A 25,583-nucleotide genomic window follows, 5' to 3' on the forward strand; every position below is an offset into this window, starting at 1 on the left:
GCACTTCCCTATAGGCCCTGTTGAGATGGGTTTGCACAAGGCTCACCTTACGAGCGACGGTCAGGAAAGGGCACGACCCTCCTCCCCTCCGCAACATACAAAGGCAATACGGCAGGGTTCGTCGACTCTCTGGCATGGCGCAGAGAAGGCTCCAGAGTGCGATCGCCAACAAACGTGCGGTTATTCACCCAAGATGCAGCACAGTGCGACAGTCACGGCACTTATGGGCAAAGGCTCACCGGAAGACCGATCGAGTATGCACACCCGCTGTGCTAGGGCTAACCGGTAAGCGGTCCACCAAGTGCGAGAATGAGAAGTCGCGGGAGCAAAGGTCCCATGTAACCAACTCATTGCGGGCCTGTGAGCATCTGTGATGGCGATAAAGCGCTCAGCGGAAGAGAGCTCAGGTGAAGAGGGCACCCGGGGCTGCCATTCGAGAGGCCAATCAGGGTGCGGTCCGGGTGACACTTCCTCATGAGGTGATTCGAGCCGGGGAGAGAGAAGCATGGTGTACGCAGGAAATTAGCTGCGGCGCGCTAGCCGTGTCTGCCATGTTGCCGTTCCCAGAGATCGAGCTTAGCACAACGCATGAGCTGGGGGGAGGAGGCGAGAGAAGGCACCTCGATCCCCACAGCCCATCACATGCACAGAACATAGTGGCCCCAGTCCCCTTTGTAATTGTGCAAGTGCCAGAGCATCGCCTTAAAAGTGCCATTCCACCTTTCAACAATTCTGTTGCTTTGCTGGTGTTCTGGAGTGGAAAACCGTATCTTCACCCCTAACCACTTCATGAGTTTCTGTGTTAACGATACAAAGTTGGTGCCTTAATCACAGCAAATCAATTCAGGTGTTCTGTATCGTGAGAATGCCTGACACGTCACTTTCACAGGGAGACTTCCTAACGGAATCACTTCTGCCCACCTTGTGCTTAAGTCAACCACACTCAAGGTGTAGCGGTGTATGCACGTCTATGCCGGGTCAAGTGGCCCTATACAGTCAATGTATGCCACCTCGAAGGGTCACGCAGGCCTTGTGAGTGGGGTGATGGGCACGTTGTCTTTAAATGACGGTCGAGCAAATATCTGGTAAGTATGACAAGTTCGACAGTGGCGCTTTACATCTACAACTATAGTAGGCCAAAAGAACATGCTCATTAGCCTTTGCTTCGTCTTTTTCTCAGAGAAGTGCCCACCACTGGTTCTATCATGCGCAAGCTCCAAAACTTTTCCTTTTTGATTCGGGTAACACTAATTGCCTGTGCAATGGGCCGTTAATTTTCTCTTCATGAAAAAGCATGCCATCCAGTACTTTCATACCATGCGTTCCTTCAGCTGCTTGCCTCCATACTTCACACAGTGAGTTGTCCTCTTTCTGTTTGACCCTGAAGCTGGCAGCAGAAGATGCATCATCCGAACCCGTAGCTTCATTTCCAGCCAGGCCAACAGCTGCAACCAAAGCAGCCTCCTCCTCATCCTCATCGAGCTCTAGACTCCCTGCCGGTCAGTCCGCGACCGCATCATCTGTGGTGATAAACACTTGCTCGAGAGTGGCTCTATCCTGCGCTTCTTCATCCAGCTCCATTTTCGTGCATTCCAGAAGTTCATGTGCCTCTGGCGTTAACAATGCGTCTATCCCTTGCAAGTGTACCAAGGATTTTTTGTCAGGAGGGGCCCAACCCAGGGTAACTTTCCTGTGCAAATGAGTGGGGGGTACCTTTACTAGTACAAATGTGAATAATGCACACCATTCAGCATAAAGATGCATAAACCCACAAAAGAGAAATGAAATAAGATGTATCTCACAGGTACGCCTGTGAGATACACCTTGACAAACAAGAAACCACATCAAATGGACTCGCGCAAAAAAGAAGCGCAGGAAGAACACTGCCAAGAACAAGTAAACAAGCGAAAGTGTAAAATAAAGATTTCTAGTAGCGTTTTTTAAATTAGCTCTTGAAGAATTATGGAGAAATATATATTTGAGGAACAGTCATACTTCTTTTGGGACCCTCGTTTACAGCTCTACCAAGTGCCAAAACCAACTCGCATTGTTATTTGTGAAGTTTCGTAACGGTGCGTGGCCGCCACTCCCGTAAAACCGCGTAGAGCGCAGGACGCTGTGGTTCTAGACGTACTGCACCCACCATGAAAGGTTAGAAAAACACCCACATAAGCACAGCAGAGAAGTGGCTACGTCGGGCAGTTCAACTGATAACTGTAGAAGCATAATTCAAAACGCATGGAATCATTCTCCACTTCCAGCGGCGTTTTCTCTATTTCCTTTTAAAGTAAAAAGATCTTGATCCGTAAATATTTTCACAAGCAATGGCTAAATTTGTTAATTTTTCCTTTTCCTTTCTGTTTGGCTGTTGTCTCAGCCCTCTCCCTTAGTAGATCGCTTAATTTCTCAACTCTTTGAAACTTGTTTCCAGTTGCCAATTTTGCACGAAAAGTGCTGTACAATTAGGGAAAAACGAGACGAGGTAACAGGTGACATCAATACTTTTTATGGGTTTAACGGTTTTTGCAGGGTTTGATGATGGACCCTGTTTCACATTATTTTATTTTCCACCTTATCTAACCCATATCGTGTGTAATGGTCCAGAGGATCTGCCAGCATCGCGGTGAGTTGTCACTCGTGGAAATAATGAAGCAAAAAGAAAAGTTAAACGCAACTAGCGTTTTCTCTGGCCGCAACTCTTTCCATGAGCATACAGACCAGCTCACTACGAACTGAATACCTTTCCTGGTCCCTGGATCAGTCTAAACAAAGAAGGCTGAACTAACGAAGCAACAGCGATGCGCATGACCGTTCCAATAGATAGTGACAACTGAACGCATCTCGAGTTCAGTCGCGCGGGCACCGAATCGATGAGAAAATTGGCCTTCACACCCCAGTAGGTGGCCATAACTACCGCCATCTGAAAGGAGAAGAAAGGCAGCAAATGTTAACCGCCGAATAGCTGCCGAGTCTCAAGATTGATTTGGCGGCGCTTTAGGAATGTGTGTGAGGAGTGGTGGCGTGGGAGCAGCGGCGAGATTAAGGGGGGGGGGGGGGGGGGGATATGCCGCTTAATTTTGGGCGGTTCCGGGCCCCCCCTTGGGTACGTACGTGCCTGATCCCTTGTGACAACACCTCGGTGACTGCACGCAGTCTGCACCTGTTGGTGGCTGCATCCATCCTTTCCGGCTAAGGATAGTGGTACATAAAGCAAGTCAGCGTCAACAACCTGACCAAATGCACCTTTTAATTTTACCTAAACTCTTGTCCTTACAAACCTTGGGTACCATCTCTGACCTTAACACAGTTATCTCTGCACCTGAATCAAGACAAGTCCTGACAAAATTTCCCCAACTTTCAAATCGACCCACTTGAACACCTCCGACACCGCTTGCTGGTTTTCCTTATGACCCTGCTCCACCTGCGGCCGAAAACTGTCCGATAGGGTTATCTCTTCCCTTGCTACGAATTTGCTGCTCTCTTTCTGGGGCTGCACCTCGTCGAACCCCTGCCGCAGTTCTAGACAATTGTTCGCATAGTGTCCCAACTTCTTGTATTGGAAGCATCGGATAGCTCCTGTTTGAGTTTTCTGGCCTGCATTCCGTGCTCGGCCATTCGTCTTTCCTACTCGTCTGTCTCCTTCATAGAGGGGCTTATCCGAATGCTCTCGGGTCCCGCCCACGCGTCGGCTTTCCTCATATGTCTTGGCTAGCTCGGCAATTTCGCTAGTGACAAGGCAGTTCTTGACTTCATTCTGCATTATGTATGTCCTTACTTCTTCTGATAATATTTGTTTAAACCTACTGGCGATAACCAAATCTTTTACATCCCGCAAGGTTGTGACATCCTTACTCTTTAGGTAGTATGAGAACAGTCTCTAACCTGGTCTCCACCTGATGCCACGGATCACCCTGTTCTTTCTTTAAAGACAGGAATAAGCTCCGGTACTCATTAGGAGTAATTTTAAGTTCCTTTAGAATTTTTTCTTTCAGTTCAGGGTATGGCATTATGCTACCGTCCGACTCACTTGCAACAAAAGCTCTCATCTTCCCATTCAGGAACGGTAGCAATATCACTCCACGAATATCCTCGAGGATTTGCAGTGTTTCAAAGAGAGTGTCCATGCTTTTAAACCATGCGGGCACTGTGGAATCTGCATCTGGCATTGGAGCAAGAACTGCCCTCAGGTCTTTCAAACATACTCCCCCAGCTTGATACCCAACAACTGCATTTGCCCGCGCTGTGCATCTGCCAGCGGCTATAGCTGCATTTGAGTGAACGTAATATTTTCCATCTCTACCATGAGTCTGAGCCTCTTAAGCTCAAACACTTCTTTTGTGAGCAGCTGCTCACGCTGTCCAATAGGTACATTTTTCCCTTCCTCACCAGTCCCTGTGGCAGCCATGTCGCTCTCTGCTATTGTGTGACATCCTACGAACTTCCCTTTTACTCGAGAAAACCCTTAGCCGCTAGCCTGACATGGTGGACCAAGAGACAACAGACAAGTGCCCTACCTTGACCACTCTTGTTTGTCTCCGCCAGCTGGACTGTCTCTCTGGGGTGTTGTTGGCCTGCTGTGGTGCTCCTGGCAGCTCTCTCACAGCAACCGCTTAGTTGTCCGGTACGAAACTAATTTGCCAACTTCCAGTTCTTTTTCCAGGCTCCTCGCTGATCTCGAACTCCACGTCGTTACCGTCACTGTGCTGCCGTCTTCAACGTCTCCTGCACTCTTGTGGTTCACTCCATTAGTCTTGCCGACTCGAACTCTGCCGTGCTACGTCGCTGTGCACCCCTTGACATCGCCTGCACTCCCGTGTTTCACCCGTACCACTTATTCAGAGTACAGAGAATATGATGATCATGACAGATACCCCACGCTCGCTGGCGGAAATGAAGGCTTTGAGGAGCACTGTGAATTTCGGCCTCCTCCTGTGTGCTATAGTTGCAGTGTCCCTGGCCACAACACCAGGTTTTGCAACCGCCTCCGACCTTTCAGAGAAGAACCTCCACAAGCGACATACCAGTCAAATTATCAATCCTATGCTACGTCATGGCCTCCACGCCCGCCAACCAATCGTGGACTTCATCAAGCTAGCTTCTGGAACCCATCACCAGCCTCAGATCGCAGCTTAACGCCACCGCCTGCTCCACATGCTCCGCAGTCTCCATTGCTGCGGCATCACCTGCTATCCCCACCACCGGAAAACTAGGTAGTGCGGCCGATGGGGGGTGAGGTCGCTGGATACCGTTCACTGCCAACTGACATTCCTCCGCCAGTTTTTATGCTGAAAAACAAAGTTCACATGCTTGTTGATGATATACCTGCAATGGCTCTTGTGGATACTGGCGCAACAATTTCCGTGATGAGTGTCAATTTTAAAGCCCTACTGGGACAAAAAGTGATGTTTTCTTGGAACAATATTTCTACGTTTCGTAGTGTTAGTGGTGACACGTTGTGCCCAATTGGTGTCTGTACTGCGGATGTGTGTTTGTGTGGCAAAGTATTTACCACTGAATTCGCCATTATTCCTGGATCCACGCACGATGTTATATTAGGCATCGATTTTTTTCACGAGTGGTGCAACTGTTGACCGTCGAAGTGGGGAGCTTTCGGTACAACACGAGGTTATAACAGAACTCATGGAGAACTCGCCTTGTCAAGACGGTGCTTTTTGTGTTTCTGAGGACATCGTCATTCCCCCACTATGCACGGTATGCGTGCAGGTCATTTGCTCTGGTACCAACCCCGCCACATTTGATGCTACAATGGAGCCTCTTCATTCGGCCTGTGTAAAGAAGAACATTTTGGTTCCGCATTGTTTAGTGTCTGTAGTTGAAGGACACTCTGGATTAACTACGTGGCCCAGCCCATGCTTCTCCCTTCTGGCATGAAGCTTGCTCTCTTCAAAGAAGACACCGGCATTACTGTCTATACTTGAAGCTGCAGACGAGTCCCTTCATTCCCGTCCATCGGACTCGAAACTACTTCAGAGGGTGAGCAAGTCGCTCAGCACGAGTGAGTGCTACACATTATTGGATGTTCTATCCAAGCACTCGCAAGTGTTTGACTTTTCGCAGACTGACAAGACATTCCAAATCCTGACGTCTCGAATACGCCATCGTATAAATACCGGATTAACGCACCCGATATGACATAAGCTGTACAGAGTATCACCGACTGAGCGCAAGATAAACTGGCGAGCAAGTTCAGGAAATGCTGCACAAGGGGATAATCCAGGAATCGGCGATTCCCTGGGCTGCACCTGTCATTCTCGTGAAAAAGAAAGATGGCAGTTGGCGATTTTGTGTTGATTATCGGCGGCTAAACAACATTACTAAGAAAGATGTCTCCCCATTTCCGCGTATAGATGATGCTTTAGACTGCCTTCATTCGGCTTCTTACTTCTCTTCTGTAGACTTGAGATTCAGGTACTGGCAAATCTTGATGTATGCCGAGGGTAAGGAAAAAACTGCGTTTGTAACATCCAATGGACTTTTTGAATTCAATGTCGTGCCGTTCGGCTTGTGCAACGCACCCACCACCTTTGAACTATTCATGGATACTATTTTGCGGGGTTTAAAGTGCGAGATATGCATGTGCTACCTCAACGATGTTATTATCTTTGGGCACACATTTCACGAGCACAACATGCTTCTTGGCATTGTCCTTGGCTTGCATACAGAAGGCTTGTCTTGTGCTCAACTCTAAAAAGTGCCATTTTGGTGAGGGCCAAGTCTTGGCGTTGGGACATCTTGTGGACAAAGACGGCATAAGGCCTGACCCTGCGAAGACAGAGGCTGTTGAAGCATTTGAACCAGCTCAGTCTGTAAAATAACTTCAGAGCTTTCTAGGGCTCTGCTCCTATTTTAGGCAGTTCATCCCTCGATTTGCTGACATCCTTTATCCCTTGACAAGCCTCCTGCACAAGAACACCACTTTCGAGTGGAAGCCTGGTTATTCTGCTTCCTTTCGACAGCTGAAGTTTCTGCTGACGTCGTGACCAATCCTCCAACAATTCAATCCTTCCACGCCAACAGAAGTCCACAGAGATGCGAGTGGTGTAGGTCCTGGTGCTGTTCTGGTTACGTCATCGCCTACGCAAGTTGGTTATTAAGCAAACCCAAGCGTAACTACACGGTAACCGAGCAGGAATGTCTCACTGTTATTTTTGCGGTGCAGCAATTTCAGTCGTACCTGTATGGCCGTCACTTTACGATCGTCACCGATCATCATTCTTTGTGCTGGCTCGTGAATCTTCGCCATCCAGCTGGACGCCTTGCACGATGGGCCCTGCGTCTGCAAGAGTACAGCTTCACTGTATCCTACAAGAGCGGCCGACGACATGCTGATGCCGATTGCTTTTCACGGATTCTCTTTGTACAACGGAATTCAACGCCGACAGTTTTGATTATCTCATTGCATCCGTACACCGTGATTTCCCAGGTGCCACAACCTTCGCAAGAGAGCAACATGATGATCTGAGTTTAGAGCCACTTTGCCGTGAAAGAGTCGACATGTAGTTTTTGTGTTCAGGATAGACTGCTGTATAAGAAGAATTTCTCCACAACAGGTGCACGGTTTCTTCTGGTGGCACCCTCTGCTCTTCTGTTTTGCGCGTTGTGCACGACGATCCAACTTCAGGTCATTTAGAGTTCACACGGACACTTCATCGTGCCAAAGAAATATTTTACTAGTCTCAAATGCGCAAGACAACGGAGACATATGTAGCCACTTGCGCCGAGTGTCAGTCACAAGAGACCTACTGCATCTCCAGCCGGTTTCTTACAGCCTGTGGTGCCACCCAGTTCCCCTCTGAGCAAGTAGACATCGACCTCATAGGACCGTTCCCACGTTCTTCCAAAGGCAACCGCTGGATCATAGTATGTGCCGACTATTTGACTTGGTTCTGCGAGACGGCAGCACTACCCTCTGCAACCGCAGGCAAGGTGTCGAAGTTTATGTTGCATTGCATTATATTTCGTCATGGTCCCCTCGAGTGATCATTAGCAACCGTGGCCGTCAGATCACAGCTGATGTTATTGAAAAACTTCTACGTTTGTGCGCCTCCAACCTGTGACACTCAACGCTTCATCACCCGCAGACCAATGGTCTGACAGGACATGCGAACAGAACACTTGTGAACATGATTTCCATGTACGTAACCTCAGACCACAAGAACTGGGACGAAGTATTGCCGTTCGTCACTTACGCATACAACACCACGCAACGTGAGGCCACTGAATGCAGTCCTTTTTTTCTTCTTTAAGCTCGTCCGCCGAGGTACACATTGGACACTATTTTTCCTTTTGGTAATCATGAGGACGCTTGTGTCGCAGAAACCGTCTGCTGAGCGGAGGAGGCTCGGTACCTTGCTCGATTACAAAAGCAGTCCAAATCCCAATATGATAGTCGACACCGGCAAATCACTTACGATCCGGGTGACCTAGTGTGGCTATGGACTCCCATGCGTAAACGCGATCTATGTCAAAAACTGCTCGCTGACTATGTTGGACCGTTCATTGTGCTTGAGGCGTCTCAGCGAGGTGAATTATAAAATTGCGCACTTCACTTCCAGTGGAAGACGGTCATCCAAGACCGACATCACGCATGTAGCCCGCCTGAAGCCGTTTACTCAACGGAGAGCTTCGTCTGCGAGAGGAGCCATGCTACAGTGCGTCAAAGGTAGTGGAGCAGCAGCATCAGCAGAAACATTAAGAGGGCAGTGAGGAAGAGAAGGACAACGTGCAGTACCGGGACCCACTTGCCCTGCAGCTCCCTGAAATAAATGCCTTCTACACACCCCGTAACAATATCGAGAAGAATTAAACATCTGAACGTTATAACCAATCATCGCTATATCAGGACTGTCATGGAAAAAGAAAAAGAAAAAAGCTGCTGAACATACCTTTGAAGCTCCGAAACCAAATTTGCCACTTCGATAAAACATTGGCATTGTAGAAAGTAGGTGGTGAAAAATAAAATGTTAATTTATACCTCTAAGCAATGTGTCAAGTGTTAGGTGCGCTGAAATAGAAATCTGCACTTGCTTTCGCGGAAGTTTCAGGTTCACAACCGCGGTGTGCATTGCATCCAGCGACTGCGCGAACCCTAGACGGCTATAATTTTGCGTGTATGAAATCAGTGAGCGACTCTATTGACGACAGTGCACTTTGCGTGAACGTTGGGGTCGGTGTCAAAGATGGGCCACTGTCAATCTCGTTGTCACTGCTGCTGCTGCTGCTGCTGCTGCTGCTGTCGTCGGCTTCGTCGCACCACGCCGCCATCTGTGTCGCGACAGTGATCGCCCCGTCAGAGATTCTTTGCAGAACGAGGCAGTGCTACCTGCACTCAGAAACTCCTCCATCGAAGCACCTCCTATTTTATCGCCCATAGCGACGTGCTCCCAGAGTGCAGCTGCCACCGTGTTGGTTTCACACATAGGGCGTTTCGCCCTGGCGCACAAAGCTCACCGTTTTTGTTGATCGGCATGATCACTGGTTCTAGCCTTCATAATCATGGCGGCGCTCGCGGTTTTCAGAATCGTCAATATCGTCAGCTGTGCGAGCTCGTACTTCGAGTTGCAAAAAAGCTTCGTCCCAAGCGACACAGCTTTGCGCTTTGTCGGTGCACCGACCGCTGCTTCCGCACTGCATTTCCACGCTCGCTGAGGAAGAGAGAGAGATTGTAGAAAGGGAGCGTGGGCACGGTCTGTGTTGAGTTATTTGTTTCTTTGGACGCTCGCTGGCGAGGCGGATGTGTAAAGGCCCAACCACTGGCCTGCGTCGGCACGCTTCAGCACGGGCCAACAAGTGAACGCGTCGCTTAGCGTCGGTTGGAGGAAAAGGGCATGCAACCACTGTACAGAAGCTCTGACACGCACAGACACTCGCTCCTCGGCTGTGGCACACTGTTGCTTGACTATTTTGTCTTCAACCGTCCAAGTCCGACCTAAACAGCCTGCTGTAAACTAAGCTTAAAACAATAAGTTAGTGATCTGTAAGCTCTTTTAGATATGAAAAAGATGTTTGATTAATGAATGTACGCCTGCTGCAACAGTTTATTTTTACCTTTGGAAGTAACAACAGTGCACAAAATATTGACATCAGCGATCGTCGTCTGTCTACAAGATAGCTTTGCAAACACTTGCACGATCATGCCATATCGTATCAAAAGCTGTTGTATGACTTTAGTTTTTGGTAGCTCATTGCGCAGCCAATTATGTAAGACTTCGGCGTGCAAAGTATCACTGAAAAATCTGTGTCAGAAATATTGTCACATAGTAATGACGGTGAAAAATGATGCAGAGTCAAAACTGGGAGTTACAAATTTAGCTCTTTACTGGCGAACTTGTGCTCAGCAAAAGCAATTCTCATTCGCAATGATAGCGGCGAGCAAAGTCAGCGACCGTCGAAGATCTCATCTGCGGCTCAAGCGCGTCGGCTTTCATATATCAGTCGTCGAAAGTTGCAGCGCATTTGCTGGTGCCCGCGCGCCTTCCAGAAACTACTACACAGTTCGTGTCACGTATGCAATCAGATTGTACAAGGTTCGTCGACAACAGACAACCAATAGAACCATCGATAACATTCACGAAACTTCCGATACGTGCAGGCGCATCCTGTGCGGAGCGATGACGTTTAACATTTGTTAGCCAGTGAAATACGGTCACTGGATGCAAATAAAAAAGTATCTGTGTCAATATAATTATGCTTGTTGGTGCATGAAGAAACATGAAGAAGTGGGTTCGGAGAAAATCGACAAAAAGAATTGAAACACCTGTAGCACTCGAAAAAAAAAAAAAACATCTAAAATAGCTAAAATTTACATAATTCGTAGCTTGTCTCCTCTTGATTCTTGATTCTGTCAAATGTTGCCCATGGAGCACCTCATTTATTATTCTAGGTTGTTCTGAAGCATCAACACCATATCAGGAGGGAGGCCTTCACATTGAGTGTATTGCTAGAAAAATGTTCACTGTGTAAAGGCCATGTTCCATTGTAACTGGTTTCAACATGTCACATCTGTTTTTATCGACATTAATGTAATGACATACTGTCAGATAATACATACTTGATGATCAGAGGGTTTTAATAGCTGTCTTTCGCTGCACTTTGCCAAGTCGTACTATTGAAGCACTTATTCGGATGTATGCGGGGCAGCTCATTTGCATAATACAAGAAATATATATATATAAACAGGTTGTTTTCACAATTTATACACTTCAAGTCACAAAAACAAAAGTTTATTGTTTTCAACCTACTATGACATTTTGACTGAGAAAGACATTCAATTTGTTCTGTGAGGCACGCAATAATTGCTGTGGCATATTATTTTATTGCACAACACTGGATACAGTAGCTAACCGTTATTAAAACTTAGAAGAAATTAATAACTTAATGCATATGATCAGGCACATAGCATTTTATTGCACTTTCTTAATTCCTACCGTTTTTTTTAATTGCACAAAAGCTACTGCACTGAAATAATATACTAGTGCATACTTAAAGAGCACGATTTTATACTACAACAATAACCAATCAATCAAATGTTTATTACAGTGCCCAGGAACAGCTAGAGAGCCTTCGTACTGGTGCGCTTAAAAAGCAATATGCGAGACAAAATGTACAGAAAACATGAATGTGGCAGACGAAACAATGGGAGACAGAGAAACAAGTAGGGGAAAAGAAAACGAGGAAAGGTAAAAGGGAGTTTATCATACATGATTATCTACAGATACATAAAACACAGGAAATGAGCTCTGAAGTATGTTAATACGGGCACAACTCTTATTACATGTTTTTTGGAGTTGAGTCATATATAGCACAGTCTTTAATGCAACAAGGCCAGGCAAAAGATGTAGAATGCTGCCTGGTATACTGTTGGTGCACGAACAATTGCATATGATCAAGAAGCTTCGGGGAATGTATAATGCCATGGACCATACAGGAACAAAAGGTCTGATTAAGTCTTGAGTCTAGAGGTGCAAGTTGAGGTATATTTGCGAAGGCTGAACTATGGTGGCCAGAATGGCAAAAGTGGTTGGTGCTTGAAGATAGATATCAATTTATTTTGGTCACGTTCAGTGAGTTGTGAATTAGATTTTCACGTTGCACCCCCACCTACAGAGGCATACTCTGGTAGCGGAAGGCACACAGCAGAATACAATTTCGGAAACAGAACAAGTGAGCGAAAATAATGCAATATAGGACATACAATTCCAAGAGCGTGAAAGGCACGTTGTGTGATTATCTGTGTGAAGAGAAGGTTAGCATTTTGTTGAAGTACACACCAAGATCTTTCATTTTATCAACCCTGGGCAGTGGAGCATCTCGAAGGGCTTATGAAAATTGCACATGGTGTGTTTTCCGCATATAACTTAATGCCACAGTATTGGAAGCATTTAAGAGTACCTTATTGTTTCTGCACCAGTTTAAGAGTGAAAAAATGTCTTTTTGGAGGTTGATGCAGTGGTGAACACTGTTGACAGTCTCAAATAGTTTGAAGTTGTTGATGTACAAAGCCATGCTGTTTATTTATTAAAGTGTTCTTAGCACTAACAGAAAGCAAGGAATGCAATACCGATTCAAATATTTTTGATGCACTGCAGAGGATATAGGCCATCAGTTAGTAACTGCATGTCTAGCACCTGATTTGTGCATGGTCAATGTCCATGCTACCTTCCGAGTGCTAAAAAACGTACCACACTTCAGGGAACTACTGAAGATGCTTGTGAGAACAGGAAACAAGTATGCTTCCATACGTCTTAACCCTTTCAGACACCACTGTATCCCGTTGATTGAAAACTTGCTTTTGCCACATCTCTTGCATCTTCAGAATCATAGAAAGTGTACAGCTGTAGAAAAAGTTAAGAAATTTCAATTGTTTAGTGAGTTTTGTCAAGTTTACAGAATTTCGACTCCATGGGAAAACTCGCTACAAGAACATCAAATATGAGAACTATTTCATGTTTTTAAAAGCTTGAAAAGCACTTATCCAGCCACTTAAAAATTATGCTCGGTGTATGACATTGTGAAAAACAATGAAAGAAGTGAACCTGCTACATACAACATACTGACACAGAGTAAAAACACCCAACCGTCTACTGTCCGACTCATTTTGCTGAAACATTCTGTACGTTATTCAATATTGCAGCACATTTCCTATAATAAGTGTTTCAAGATGTGCAACACACTTTAAATATCATTACTTTCATCAGTGCTTTTGCTGCTGATGCACTATCTTGCTGTACACAATTGTGTAGATAGCATGTGAAAGGCTTAAGCACTGTGGAAAGAACACCATCAGCACCACAAGAAAGGGAAGGTTTGGGATGCTTCATACACTTGAAAACAAGGTCTTCATTGACTGATAGCGTATACACCATGCCAGACTGAGAAGGAAGGTTACTTGAAGCTTTTTTTACACCATATACAGAACATAAATGTTCTGCAAAGCCAGCAGCAGTGTTCGAGGCATCACCATTTTCATCAAGAAGGCATACATCATTGGCGCTCTCTTTAGCAGAGAGGGAGCACACAAAGCTCCAGAAATATTTTGAATTACGTGTCACGCTGGCTTCAACACATTCAATGTGGTCGTAGTAATAACAATAATAATAATAATAATCTTAGTGGTAACATGGCACTCTAAACAGCTTGCAAGACTGAAAAAAAAGCTTGATGCCTGTGCGCTAGAACGTCTGAAAGCCAGCCATCTAAGCAAGAATTCACAGGGTGCAGAGGACACCCCCCGCTCCATGTGCACACACATACACACCTATACAGTCGACGGGTGCACAAAGCGCAGGAGTGCCAATTTAGTCCAGTCGCAAGGAAGGGGAGTCTGGATGGCCTCGGGGGTGGAGAGAAAGCTCTGTATGCTAGATATAAGCATGGAGTTTCGGTGTCGGGCCGTACAGGCGTGATGGGGCTCAGGCTGTGCTGACCACTTGTTCAGACGGACTGAAGAAGAAAGATGAGTGCTGTCCAGAGAACCATCAAGCAACCTGCAGAATAGACAGACTAGTGAAATTTTGCACTGGTATTGCAGGGTGTGCCACTTGAGGGCTTTGAGGTAATCCTCGTAGGCTGGCATGAGCTTAGATGACCGAAAAGACGGGAGTAGAGGGTGCGTGTTGCCCAGTGCTGAACACAATCAAGTTTGTCAGCGATGTGAGTTTGGTACAGGGGCTATACTGATGAGCAGTGCTCAAGCCGTGGCAGAAGGATAGAAGTGTAGAGTGTTTGGAAAACCTCAGGTTCGCAGGGGAAGGGAGACAGGACACAAAACCAAGAATGCGATACAGTGCTGGTGACATATGCAGAAAAGTCTAGAGAAGAGCTGAATGTTATATCCAGAATGGGAAGGGCCCGAACAGTCTTTATAGGGGTGCCTCCAAGGAAGTACTAGTTTGACACACATCAGTTTTGTTGTGGCTGATACCCATGGCAGCACTTTTTGCAGTGCTACTACAAAGTTTGTTATTGTAGGCCCAGTCATAATACACCTTTACGGGATGTATTTATTTTCAAGCGCATAATGCTGTACACTGGCATAATGTTGCAATGGAAGTGTTAACTTGTTAATCGAACCCATTCTGTGAAAGTGCATTAGGAACATGGCTTTGAGTCTCTTTTTCCTTACAGTTTATAGTATCGCAGTGAGAAACATTTTAGTGGAAGCTAAAGAGATTTGGGCAGTTTAAGCATACCGACTGCACAAAGCACTGATGACGCCTTTTCACCTTCCCCGTAATACACTCACACCATCTGCTCTCTCTCGATAAACAAAAAGAGATCAAAAACCAATTACAGTTTCATAGCTACGGCCGTGACTTGATCCCGCGACCTCCTGTGATCAATCCGTCTGCGTGTACTTTCATCGCACTGGCCCAGCAATGGTGTGTTCGGAGTGCACTGGAAAGAAAAACTATACAAAAGCACGACGCGTGCTTCCACGTGACGCAACTTGGCCAATAGGGGAGTGTAGGAGGCTACGGCGACAGAAGGCGTGCAGGAGGAAACACTGAGTTGAGCGGGGTGACGGAAAGATCCAAGAGTGGTGCTGCTTTTGGAAAATTGAGAGGCTTTACAGATGCGAAGCAGCTGGCGGCATCTTGTGGCACACTGCGCCAACTTGCGATGCTCTCCGTGGCTTTTGCAATTGGCGTGCTGGCGGGACGCGCTGCGCGGTAATGGCAGCAGATACAAACTCACCTAGGCGAACTTTTCGCCCTGTCTCTGTTACAAAGAACTTAGCAATGCAAGTTTCACGATTATTCTGCATGGAAAATGCGGCCTAAAACGTAGAATTTCTATTGTTATATCCGATATGCAGTGAATAACCTATTGTTATATGCAGGTTTTTTTCTCGTAGCCCTAATGCATAAGTTGATACTCCGAAGTCGACTCATCACGATATATCATTATATGTGGTATCGTTATAAGTGGACTGCACTGTAACTGATAGTTGTTATAACCGGGTTGCATGAAAAAATCAAAATAGGGGGATGGCAGAGCTGTTGTGAGAAAACTATAATGGCGGGCAGGCCAGTGCTGCTCCCCAGCACCTTCCGCCATCCGGCTGCTGATTGTGTTCACTCCTTTAACTGCTTCCTGGGCACTCCGATTGCGTGTAACAAGCCACAGCTGTTGGCGTTAAAGAATGGCACTGCTATAACAACTGCAAAGAGGGGTCACGGGTCGCAAGCGGTATGTGAGCTCCGCCAAGGCATCACTTTAGTGGCCCTGTAAGAGGCCTTTTAAAAATTCGAGAAGGTTGCCGCGGCTGCCTGTCAGCTTGAGAAATCCAGAAGAAACGCTTAGGTGAGATAGCCACAAGCATCTCGCCATGTACTTCTCAATGGCTTGCACGAGAAATCCGCCAGCCTTGCATGCTTTACGCGGAGCTTGCCGACATCCTTCTCCAAGGCATCCAGGGGCTCCAAGTAGTGCAGTGGAAGGTTTCTTGCAGAAACAAAGCACCGGAGGGACTGAACCATCTGCCGGGCCTTCTGTCAGGACAACATTGAGTCAGCCTGCCCTACGGCATCATCGCTGCTGTCATTGCCATTGCTATTAGATGCAAGCATGTTTGCGACGACCGCCTCATAGGTTAGAAACAGTTTCCAAATCTATAGCTGTGCGTTTCCTTTTCACCAGCAACGTCATACATTGCTGATGAACAGCGGGCGGATTAGCCGTCTTCCATTTTGGTGGCAAGAAACTGCATGGCTAGGAATGATTTCGACGCAACCAACAAACACGAACGCGAGCGATTAAGCTGTTTGCAGAACTGTGCTGAATCAGGAGCCAGCGAGCAATCTGGGAGCAATGCAGTTGGCGTGGTCCATTTTTATTTCAGGGGGTGGCGCAGCGTAGAGCTATGGACACAGCCCGTTCGTGTTGGGAGGATAGAAGGGTGACGGGAGAGAGGCCTGCGAAGAAAGCTGGAAAATGAGCCCGCGGCAGTTGCTGGGGCAGCGGGCCATCGTTCAGCTGCTCGAATTTGTTTTTTGTTTCTTTTCAAGGATATTGCATTTCACTATCTTTCAACACGGACACCCAGCAGCCAGACTTCATCGTTATAACCGATAATGCGGCATCGGGGCATTGTAGTAAGTGGGCTTTTTCACCATGGAAAACATACAAAAGTTGACGGTGCAGCCACTTCTCATTGTTATAACCGATATATTGTTAAAACCGGTATCATTATAAGTGGGTTCGACTGTGCACGCATACCGCTTACAGTGCAGTCGCGCGAAACAAAATACTGGTTATAATGAGATTTCCGCGGGAAAAGCATGGTAGTGAGCATGCTTCTCAATGAGGTGCGCCCACAGATGGGCGAGAAGAGCAGCAAGGGCGATCTGGAGGAGGAGCATGAGACACGAAGCGAACGAACTAACTAAAGAAAAGAAAAAGTGGTGCCAGCACGATGCTGGCTCGCGCTGGTTGCCTAGACGACAGAGAAGCCTTTTGTGTAGCTGCTTATCAATGGTGCACTGTGTACTGAACGTGGCTGCAGTTTCTGTGCACCCGTCACGATGCACGTCGTGAAGTGCAGATAACATGCATGCGGCGTTGTCAGTTTAAGCAGGGTTGCGCAAATTTAGTTCGGAGCTATTAGGCTTCATGTGCACTTGTGAGCTTCCGCCATTTGTACCAGTGTGCGCACATACAAACTTGGTAGGCATTCGTAGTAGTTGCCGTGGCTAATCGCCCGAGGAACCAAACTCCACTTCATACGCGTTGCTGCCAGTTCAGCCCATACACTTGATCACATGCGTAATCTCTATGTAATCGTCTCCAGATACGAACATATCAAGGGTGGGCTTCCTGCGACGGCATGCTGCCCGATACCCCCGCCGTTGTGGTTTGGTGTCGAGTCAATGAAATGTGTTGCAATGGCTGTATGGCACATGGAAAGTGGAGAAATCACATTGATAACGAAAGTGAGGGCACGGGCAACACTCGAATGGCGGCAACTTGGTCCACGATCGTTATGTTTTCGACACCGTGCATACGCCAATCAGTCGGACAAATCTGATGCGACACTGTACTGCGCCTGAAATTCGGGTTGCCATCATTTATTAAAAATTATTGTTACTTTGTCTGCTTCATGCAAAGACCGTGGGTACTTGAACATTAAGCTTTCAATGTTAGTAAATTTAAACTGATGCATAACTCCCAATCGCATGCCTCGATTCTCGGATAAGTGCGGCTGCTTGGTCTACATGTTTTGCATATGTGCAGGCCTTGAAAATTGTTGTTTTGGTTATAGTGCGGTACCACTTATTGTGCGGATATTTGTGGCTACAGCGACTTACGTTATAAGCAGTCTGCACTGTATTCTGTAGGTGATCCATTACGTTAGTATGTATATGATCTAATAGCTTCCATGACACGCTGGTTAGTGAAATAGGCCCGTATTTTTTTGTCTTTGTCCATTCGCTAATTTTAAATACAGGGAATACATTTGCACTATCCAAATCAATGGGCAGGGTCCCATCTTCAATCGAGATCGAGGCTTGAAAGAGGATTACAAGGAAGGGGGTCATGGATGCAACGCAGTTCTTTAAGAGATAGTTCGGAAAGCAATGAGGACCAGATGCAGAACCAAACTTAAAGGGCCCCTGAAATGGTTCGGACAAATTTTGTAGACGTGTAGGGTACAGCTAAAGTTATTCATTTGCACCACAATTTGTGTGAAACGTCTCATATTAAGAGAGCTACGGACAATTACAAGTTACCCTTCTCCATAGTCATGCATTTCCTCCTCAACTTGTTCGCCAAGTGATCAGGGCTAAGCTCCGCCTTCATTGGCTCTGCGTCATGATGGCACGTCATGTCGTCGACTTCCGGTTCTCTAGGAGCGCGCACGCGAAGCCTCTCCAAACTCTCCACCAGCTGCTTGGCAGTTGACCCCAAGCGAGAGCTATCGAAGCCGCATGCGCTGCGAGCTTAAGCATTTATAAAGACAATGTGTTAACGATTACACTCCTACGAAAATTTACACCAGCAGCAAAGAAGAATACATTTCGTTACTGCTACTATGTGTGGTTGAGCTCTGTGCCACCAGGTGGCTGCACCGTGCAGACCATTCACATTTGCGCTTCTGCTCATCCCGTAAAACGACACGGTATAATGGCTGGGCCTTGTCCCCTTGCGCTTGCGTTTATTTTAATACCAGACTCGCGAAATGCTATTGCGTTTGTCATCTTCTGGTGTAAAGTGATGGCCGCAAACGCGCAAATCCTGGCGCCAATCGGATAGCGGCAGTCCGATGCGCTGCAGCCAGTCCACTCGTCTGCTGCCTTGCAGAGGGACACAAGGTAGCAGCTTGCCATATTGCCAGTCGCTACATTTGCAGTCCACAACACAATTTGAACCATAGTGCTTGCGAAAAGACTGAGACTGACCCTGACCGCTGAGTTCTTGTCAAAATGGAGCACGTTGTAACACAAGCAGACAACGCTTGCTGTGTGCCAGAAGTGCTTAAGAAATTGTTCTTGTGTATTCTCTTTCTGTTACTTTCTTTTTATAGAAACAAATGAACTAACATTCCAACTATTACGATCATCATTTATTCATCATAAAGGGGGGAAAATTATCTATGGCGCGCCCTGGGGCAGCCAATCGGATAGTTTGCCCTACTGCCCCTGCTGAATGAGCGTGATGTGGATGGTTTGCATCGCCTGCCAGCACCTGTGAACAAAGTGCTGATCATTCTGATAAGGTTTTCCTGCCAATCTATGAAAGTAAATTGGCTTGCAAAGCGTGAAGTTGTGAAGAAATATGATAAAGACATTTCCTTTTTCTATAATCTGACGGCACTGAACAGAAAGCTTTTACAGCTTGCCAAATCAAGAGAACGCGAACAAAGCTACCAATTTTCGTGGTGTTCAGATGGAAAGGTCTTTGCAAGGAAAGAACCTGGTGCAAGGGCAATAAGGATTGCGTCTGAACAAGACCTTGAGCGAATTGCTTAAGTTGGTTTCTTTTTTATTGCTGCTGTTGTTTTTAACCTTTACGATGTATTATACTAGCGACTCCCTTAACACATTCATAAATGAAAATAGCTATTGTAAATCTTTTTCCTTGTATAATTTAAATACACAAAGCCTCAGAAATAAGATTGATGAAATTGAGGCTGATTTCGAGCTCATAAAATGTCACTTTGACATAATTAGATTTACAGGAACATGGTATGCATCGAATAGCGATGTTACACAGTCAACAGGTTATGACAATGTCTCTGTATTTAGGAAAGAAAAATGTGGCGGCGTATCTTTGTATATAAAACAAGACATTGATTATTGAGTTCTTCCGGGTTTCACCGTAGTTTGTGATGATTTTGAAACAGTTGGTGTGACGAATCATAACATGATTATACTTCTCACATACCGACCCCCTCACGGATTAGTTAGCACCTTTCTTATTTACATTGAGTCCTTTCTTGAATATGCTACCTTCACTAAATGGCATGTTATTATATTTGGTGACATGAATATTGATTTATTAAGAAACAATGCTAGTCAGGTGCACCTGCTCGAGTTGATGTTATCATATGGGTGTGAAAATATTGTAGATAAGCTGACACGAATCAGTCAACACTCCAAAACGCTCATAGACTTGTGCTTTACTAATTTACCTTCAAATAAGATAACGTCTGGTGTAATTTTCACGAGCTTAAGTGATTGCCTTCTTTTCCTTGGTGAAAAAAATGGATGGAACTAAATTCCTCCCTCGAATGATCAATGAAAATAGCATTGCGCAGTTCCATTCACTGATGGCTGACGCAGTCTGGGATGATATATATAGTGAAAGTAACCCATTTAGGGCATATGACATTTTTTTAGAGAAAGTGCTTCACCACTATAACAGTGCTTTTCCACTCGTGCCTATAAAAAAGCACAGGAGGATAAAAAAAGAGTGGATTACTCCCGTATCATACAGATGTATAAACAGGAAAAACTGGCTGTTTGCTCGTTTCATAAAAACGAAAGATCCGGTTCATTTCACGGAGTTTAAAAAATTCCCCAACAACTTAACTTTAGATCTTAAGAAAGCAAAATCAGCTTACTACGACAACAAATTTTCCACAGTCATGAACAGTCCTAAATTATTGTGGCAAACAGCTAACAGCATCATAAAAGGTGGCAAAGCACGCATTCCGCCGGATTTTTACATCGACGGTAAAATATTTTCAGGTGTACCACTTGCAAACAGGTTTAACGAACATTTTCTTAATGCAGGCTCGCCAAATTACTCACGAATGACCCAAGCATTAACGCCTATCAATTCATATGTTCCTTCCACTAATAGTCATTCACTCTTTCTGATACCTACATCGGAGGAAGAAGTTGTAAGTGTTGTAAAGGCAATGAAGGATGGGTGCTCGCCAGGAAATGACGATATTAGTGCACGCCCCATCAAGGCTGTACTTCCATTTCTTGTGGGTCCTCTAGTATATATTTGTAATCTCATATTAGAGACTGGTATATTCCCTGATAAATTGAAAGTTGCATGCGTAACCTTAGTATTCAAAGGAGGAGGAAAAAATGATCTGAATAATTATAGACCTATTTCTGTTTTACCGCTCTTTTCTAAAATCCCCGAACGCATAATATGCACGAGGTAAAAAATTTTTAAATTCTCATGATATAATGTGTAAACAACAATATGGATTTCAGGCTGGAAAATCAACGGAGACAGCACTGCTATTCATAAAGGACCGTATTTTGGAAAACTTTGAACAGAAACTATACACTGGGCATTTTTCTTGACTTTTGAAAAGCCTTTGATTCTATTAAACATGAAATTCTGATGGAAAAACTGGGAAAGTATGGTATCCGTGGAATAGCACATGAGCTGATAGACAGTTATCTCAAAGGAAGAAAACAATACACTAGTATGAATCAATTTCTGTCAGATATAGGAATAATTAGGTACGGTGTGCCACAAGGCTCTATTCTTGGGCCTTTGTTATTTGTTTTATACATCAATGATCTCGTTAACATCCCCCAGACAGCTGATATTATCCTTTACGCGGATGACACTAATGTCTTCTTTTCTGGTCCAAATCTAGCCTCACTTGAACAACATGCAAATCAGTGGCTAAGTCAGCTACAGATCTGGTTAAATAGCAACGAACTTGACTTAAATATAAAGAAAACAATATATTATTTTCTGCCCCAGAAACAAGCCCTTGAATCATCACGTCCAACTACAGATCTATAATACCAATCTATGCCAACAAATTCTTGCCGTTTCCTGGGCGTCTGTTCGGCATGGACGGATCACGTGGATAAGGTTCATCTGAAAGCATCTAGGTGTATTGGTTTGTTGCAACAAGTAAAATATCTTTTACCTCTGCGTTTGGGAAAGCAGATTTATTTTTCCGTAGTTCACTCCTATTTTATGTACTGTCAGATAGTTTGGGGCACTTGTAACAAATCAGATTCAGACCGCCTTTTCTCGCTTCAGTTCAGGGTGTTGAAAACGATATTCCGTTCCGCACCTATTACCAAAGAATCCCTGTACGACACAGTTAAGGTACTGCCGTACTATCAACTTTACAGTTTCTCATTGGCTGTACTTATTTTTCATAACATTAAGCATGATTTTACATCCTTCTCCACTGAGTATTTAAAATAAACAAGGACCTTACCCATAACTTGCGCGCTGTATCTATGGTTTGGTCGAAGTCATGCACAAATTATGGTACTCAGATCGTAGACAACCAAATAGTTACACTCTGTAACACATATCCTTTAATGATCAACTGCATAAATGATTACAAAACCCTTTCTCAATTTAAGAAAAAAATGAAAATGATGCTTTCTTCTCCTGCCTCTTTTGCTTAGAATTGTACTTTTTTGTCTTGAACAAGTGCAATTTGAATGATTTTCTGCATCATTGTTTGCGGGAGGTAAAATGATGTAATCAATGTATAATTTCAAGTCATAGGATAAATTGTCATATGTAAAACAGCATGCATTGCTGAATTTTCACTTATTGCTTTGATGTCTCAATGTACTGCAGTATTTTGTCATGCCGACCTGCTTTCATGATGTGTGATCCCGAGGTGAAGGCCCTGTCAGGAGGCATTGTTGCCTCCTTTGGCCACGCCTCGTGGACATTCTGTACCCTCTATGTATGTCCAAATAAACTGAATTGAATACTGATGTCAATTGGGTGATTTACGTCATATGTGTAGGGGCGGCTGAAAATTCAACCGAGCAGTGTGCTGCGATCGGCAGCAATGTACATTTTTAAAACTTTATAATAAATTACACGCTTTACGCGGAGCACTTAGATGCGTCAATTAATGATCAAAAGGACCTATTCTAACGACTCAGTACGTTTGTACAAAATCGTCAAAATCGTTTCAGGGTCCCTTCAACTTTTTTGAGCAGTGAAACACCCCCATGTTGTGATATTAACTCGATAGTGCTAAGGGCCCCGTGTTGCAAAAGATCTGATGTCGGCGTCAGACGTCGCTTAGTGAAAAATCATTCCGAACCACAACCACGCAGGCCATCCGAGTGGTGCAAAGGCGTTACTGAATTAATTGAATTCCTCAAAGTAACATGTGTCAGAAAAATTGTAAAGTACAATCTAAAACCATCTACAGACAGGATAGCGTCGAATTGTAATTTAAATATACGAGAAAACATAATTCTGTTACACGAAACTCAAAATGCAAACCACTTTTGCAGCATTTCTACCATTCATAGGGCGGCCATGGCCTCTAAAATTTGTGCTAGCCAGCCGGCACGTGCACCAATCTCAGAGGCCATGGAGCGGCGCACCCATTTCCTTGCAACACCTCTAGATGGCGCTCGCCTCCTCCGCATTGCATGCTGTTTCTACCGGAAAGCTTGCCTTCGTGCGTAGCGTTTGGCACCAGCATTTCCTGGTAAACATTACGGTTACAGAAGCTGCAGTTGCCGGGAAGCATGAGAAGCAGTCGGGGATCTTTGAGTGCTATCACATTCCGCTATTAAAGCCGAAGTTTAAGCGTCCTCCCAATTTTTTTCCATGTCATTCATTTCTTTGAGCTCGGTAACAACTTGTAAATCATCTATAATGTCAGCAGTGTCAGAAAATACTGATTGGAAATAGTGAATAAAGTGCTCAGCTTACGCAGTCTATATCAGGGACAGCTGTCTTATTGTTGTTCTTGCTTTTAACATACTTCTGAAGATCTTTCAGATTAGATTTAACTTTATCACCCAGAGTGCACAGATATGTGGCTTCCGCTTTCTGCATTTCCTTGCTTATTTTTTCGTTTAGGTCTTTCATCCTAACATAGGTGTCGGTTTCTGAACATGCACAGTATCTGCGATGTAACTGGTGTCTTGTGTTAATAATCAGTCGGAAGGTTTCGATTCATCCACAACTTGTCAGTATGTCATTGGGACAATATAATGCGTGGTGGGACTTGAATTTGAACTAATGATAACAGCCTCACTTTAAACAGACACCAAGCAGAATTGACGTCAATGTTTGATGTGTGGCACCTAAATTATGTAGGAAGCTGTTGAGTTCGTGACATAGGGATAGATTATCAGCTTTGTCATAAAAGAACACCTTCATTGGTGGTAGACTTTGGCAGTGCATGGTGCTATATGTTAATTTTGCAATAATGACTTCACGGGCACTTATTACAGGAATCGTGCTAACGCTCGACACAAGTTCTCGATTGTTACAAAAGAACAGGTCCAGCACGCTTTCACTGTCTGTTCCAAGCCTCGTTGGACATTCAGCAAACTGGAACAGGGAATGGGCTTTTATCATTTTGCAATATGCTTTGGCAATAAGCAACAACAAATTATTTTTTAATTGTAAGCCTTCCCATTCTATATAAGGAAAATTGACGTTGCCAACAAGAATAATATATGTTGTGTCTAATGAGAGTAGGATGTCCGTCACTTGCGCATGCAATCGGCTTGTGTGGGTTCAGCAAAGACCGAATTTAGCGACACAATCCCCCTTGCGGGCATCCACCCTGGTGCATGCGCAGGTGGATTGAGCACATTTCGGTCGGCGGAGCTTGGGGGGACAGAGAATGTGGTCAACGCACGTCATCTGCCGTCGAAAACGCTTACTTTCGGCCTGCTCTAGAAAGATGTTATACCGTCGCTCACAATGTCCGATTATGGTATTTACTCAATTCTAATGCGCACATTTTTTTCTAGGAAAATTGTGCCGAAAATTGCCTGCACAGTGCAATAGGATACGAAACCAAAACCACCAATGCTGCCTTTGTATGCTTTACCACATAAGAAGAATGTACTGCCACAAAGCTGACTAAAAACCATGCGGCAGACCTAACTTTAGGAAACCGGCCGCCATTGTGCAACGCATATGTTTTTCTTGCTAAAAAACCAGGTGCGCGTTAGATTTGTACTTTGTTTAGGAGCTTTAATTAATTTCTACGCTAATGTTATATTTTGGACACATAGAAAGAGGCCACCTGTTTGATTCAGGGGCATGTTGGACACTGGCAGATACTGCCAAATGAATGAACAGTACGTTTTGTCATTTTTTATGCATCTTGTTTAATTCACTCTCCTGGATAATTTAATCAATTCGTTGGTCCCGTCAGGGTGGAATTAACGAAGTCGACTGTATCATGTTTCATTGTAATGAGATTCCAGTGTAGAAGCCTTTTATATATCTATGTACTTGATCCGGACAAGTGTGTGAGCACACCACCAATGTTCCTGGCTAGTAAAGAGCTTTGTTTTCTGTATAAAGTGGCTAGTGTCTAGTAAGCATTACCACCTTGAAGTCATTTGCAGTGCTGTCACACATACTCCATTTAGTCTTGGGGGATATGTCACTTTTACCAAAAGGTCTATTGTTAGTTCAACACACTTCCGGTCCCTTTGTCTGCTTCTTCATAGGGATCTTTTCTGGTTTCCTTGCTGTTTGCAGGCATTGCACTATGTAATTAAAAAAAAACAGGGAAACTAAAGTGGCAGCAATCGCACGGCTCATCCAAAGCTCGAATGATGGCACAGAAGGCACCATTGCAACAGACCTAATAGCTTAGCAGTCTACATTAGGTGTCC

The 25,583-nt window shown here is 44.9% G+C and overlaps 1 protein-coding gene across 2 annotated transcripts in view; it reads left to right on the forward strand.

Moving 5' to 3' along the window:
• LOC126518747 (serine/threonine-protein phosphatase 2A activator-like) overlaps positions 1-25,583 on the forward strand; it is a 185,239-nt gene that overhangs the window by 153,145 nt on the left and 6,511 nt on the right. The window contains exon 9 of one of the 2 annotated variants that reach the window (XM_055064852.2): positions 1,388-1,499. The exons of the other annotated variant lie outside the window; for it this stretch is intronic. Coding sequence (XP_054920827.1) covers positions 1,388-1,499 — 112 coding nt within the window. The remainder of the gene's footprint in view (positions 1-1,387; positions 1,500-25,583) is intronic. 2 annotated transcript variants of the gene reach the window in all.

Source organism: Dermacentor andersoni, chromosome 1 (assembly GCF_023375885.2).
Source record: "Dermacentor andersoni chromosome 1, qqDerAnde1_hic_scaffold, whole genome shotgun sequence".
Taxonomy (NCBI): Eukaryota; Metazoa; Arthropoda; class Arachnida; order Ixodida; family Ixodidae; genus Dermacentor; species Dermacentor andersoni.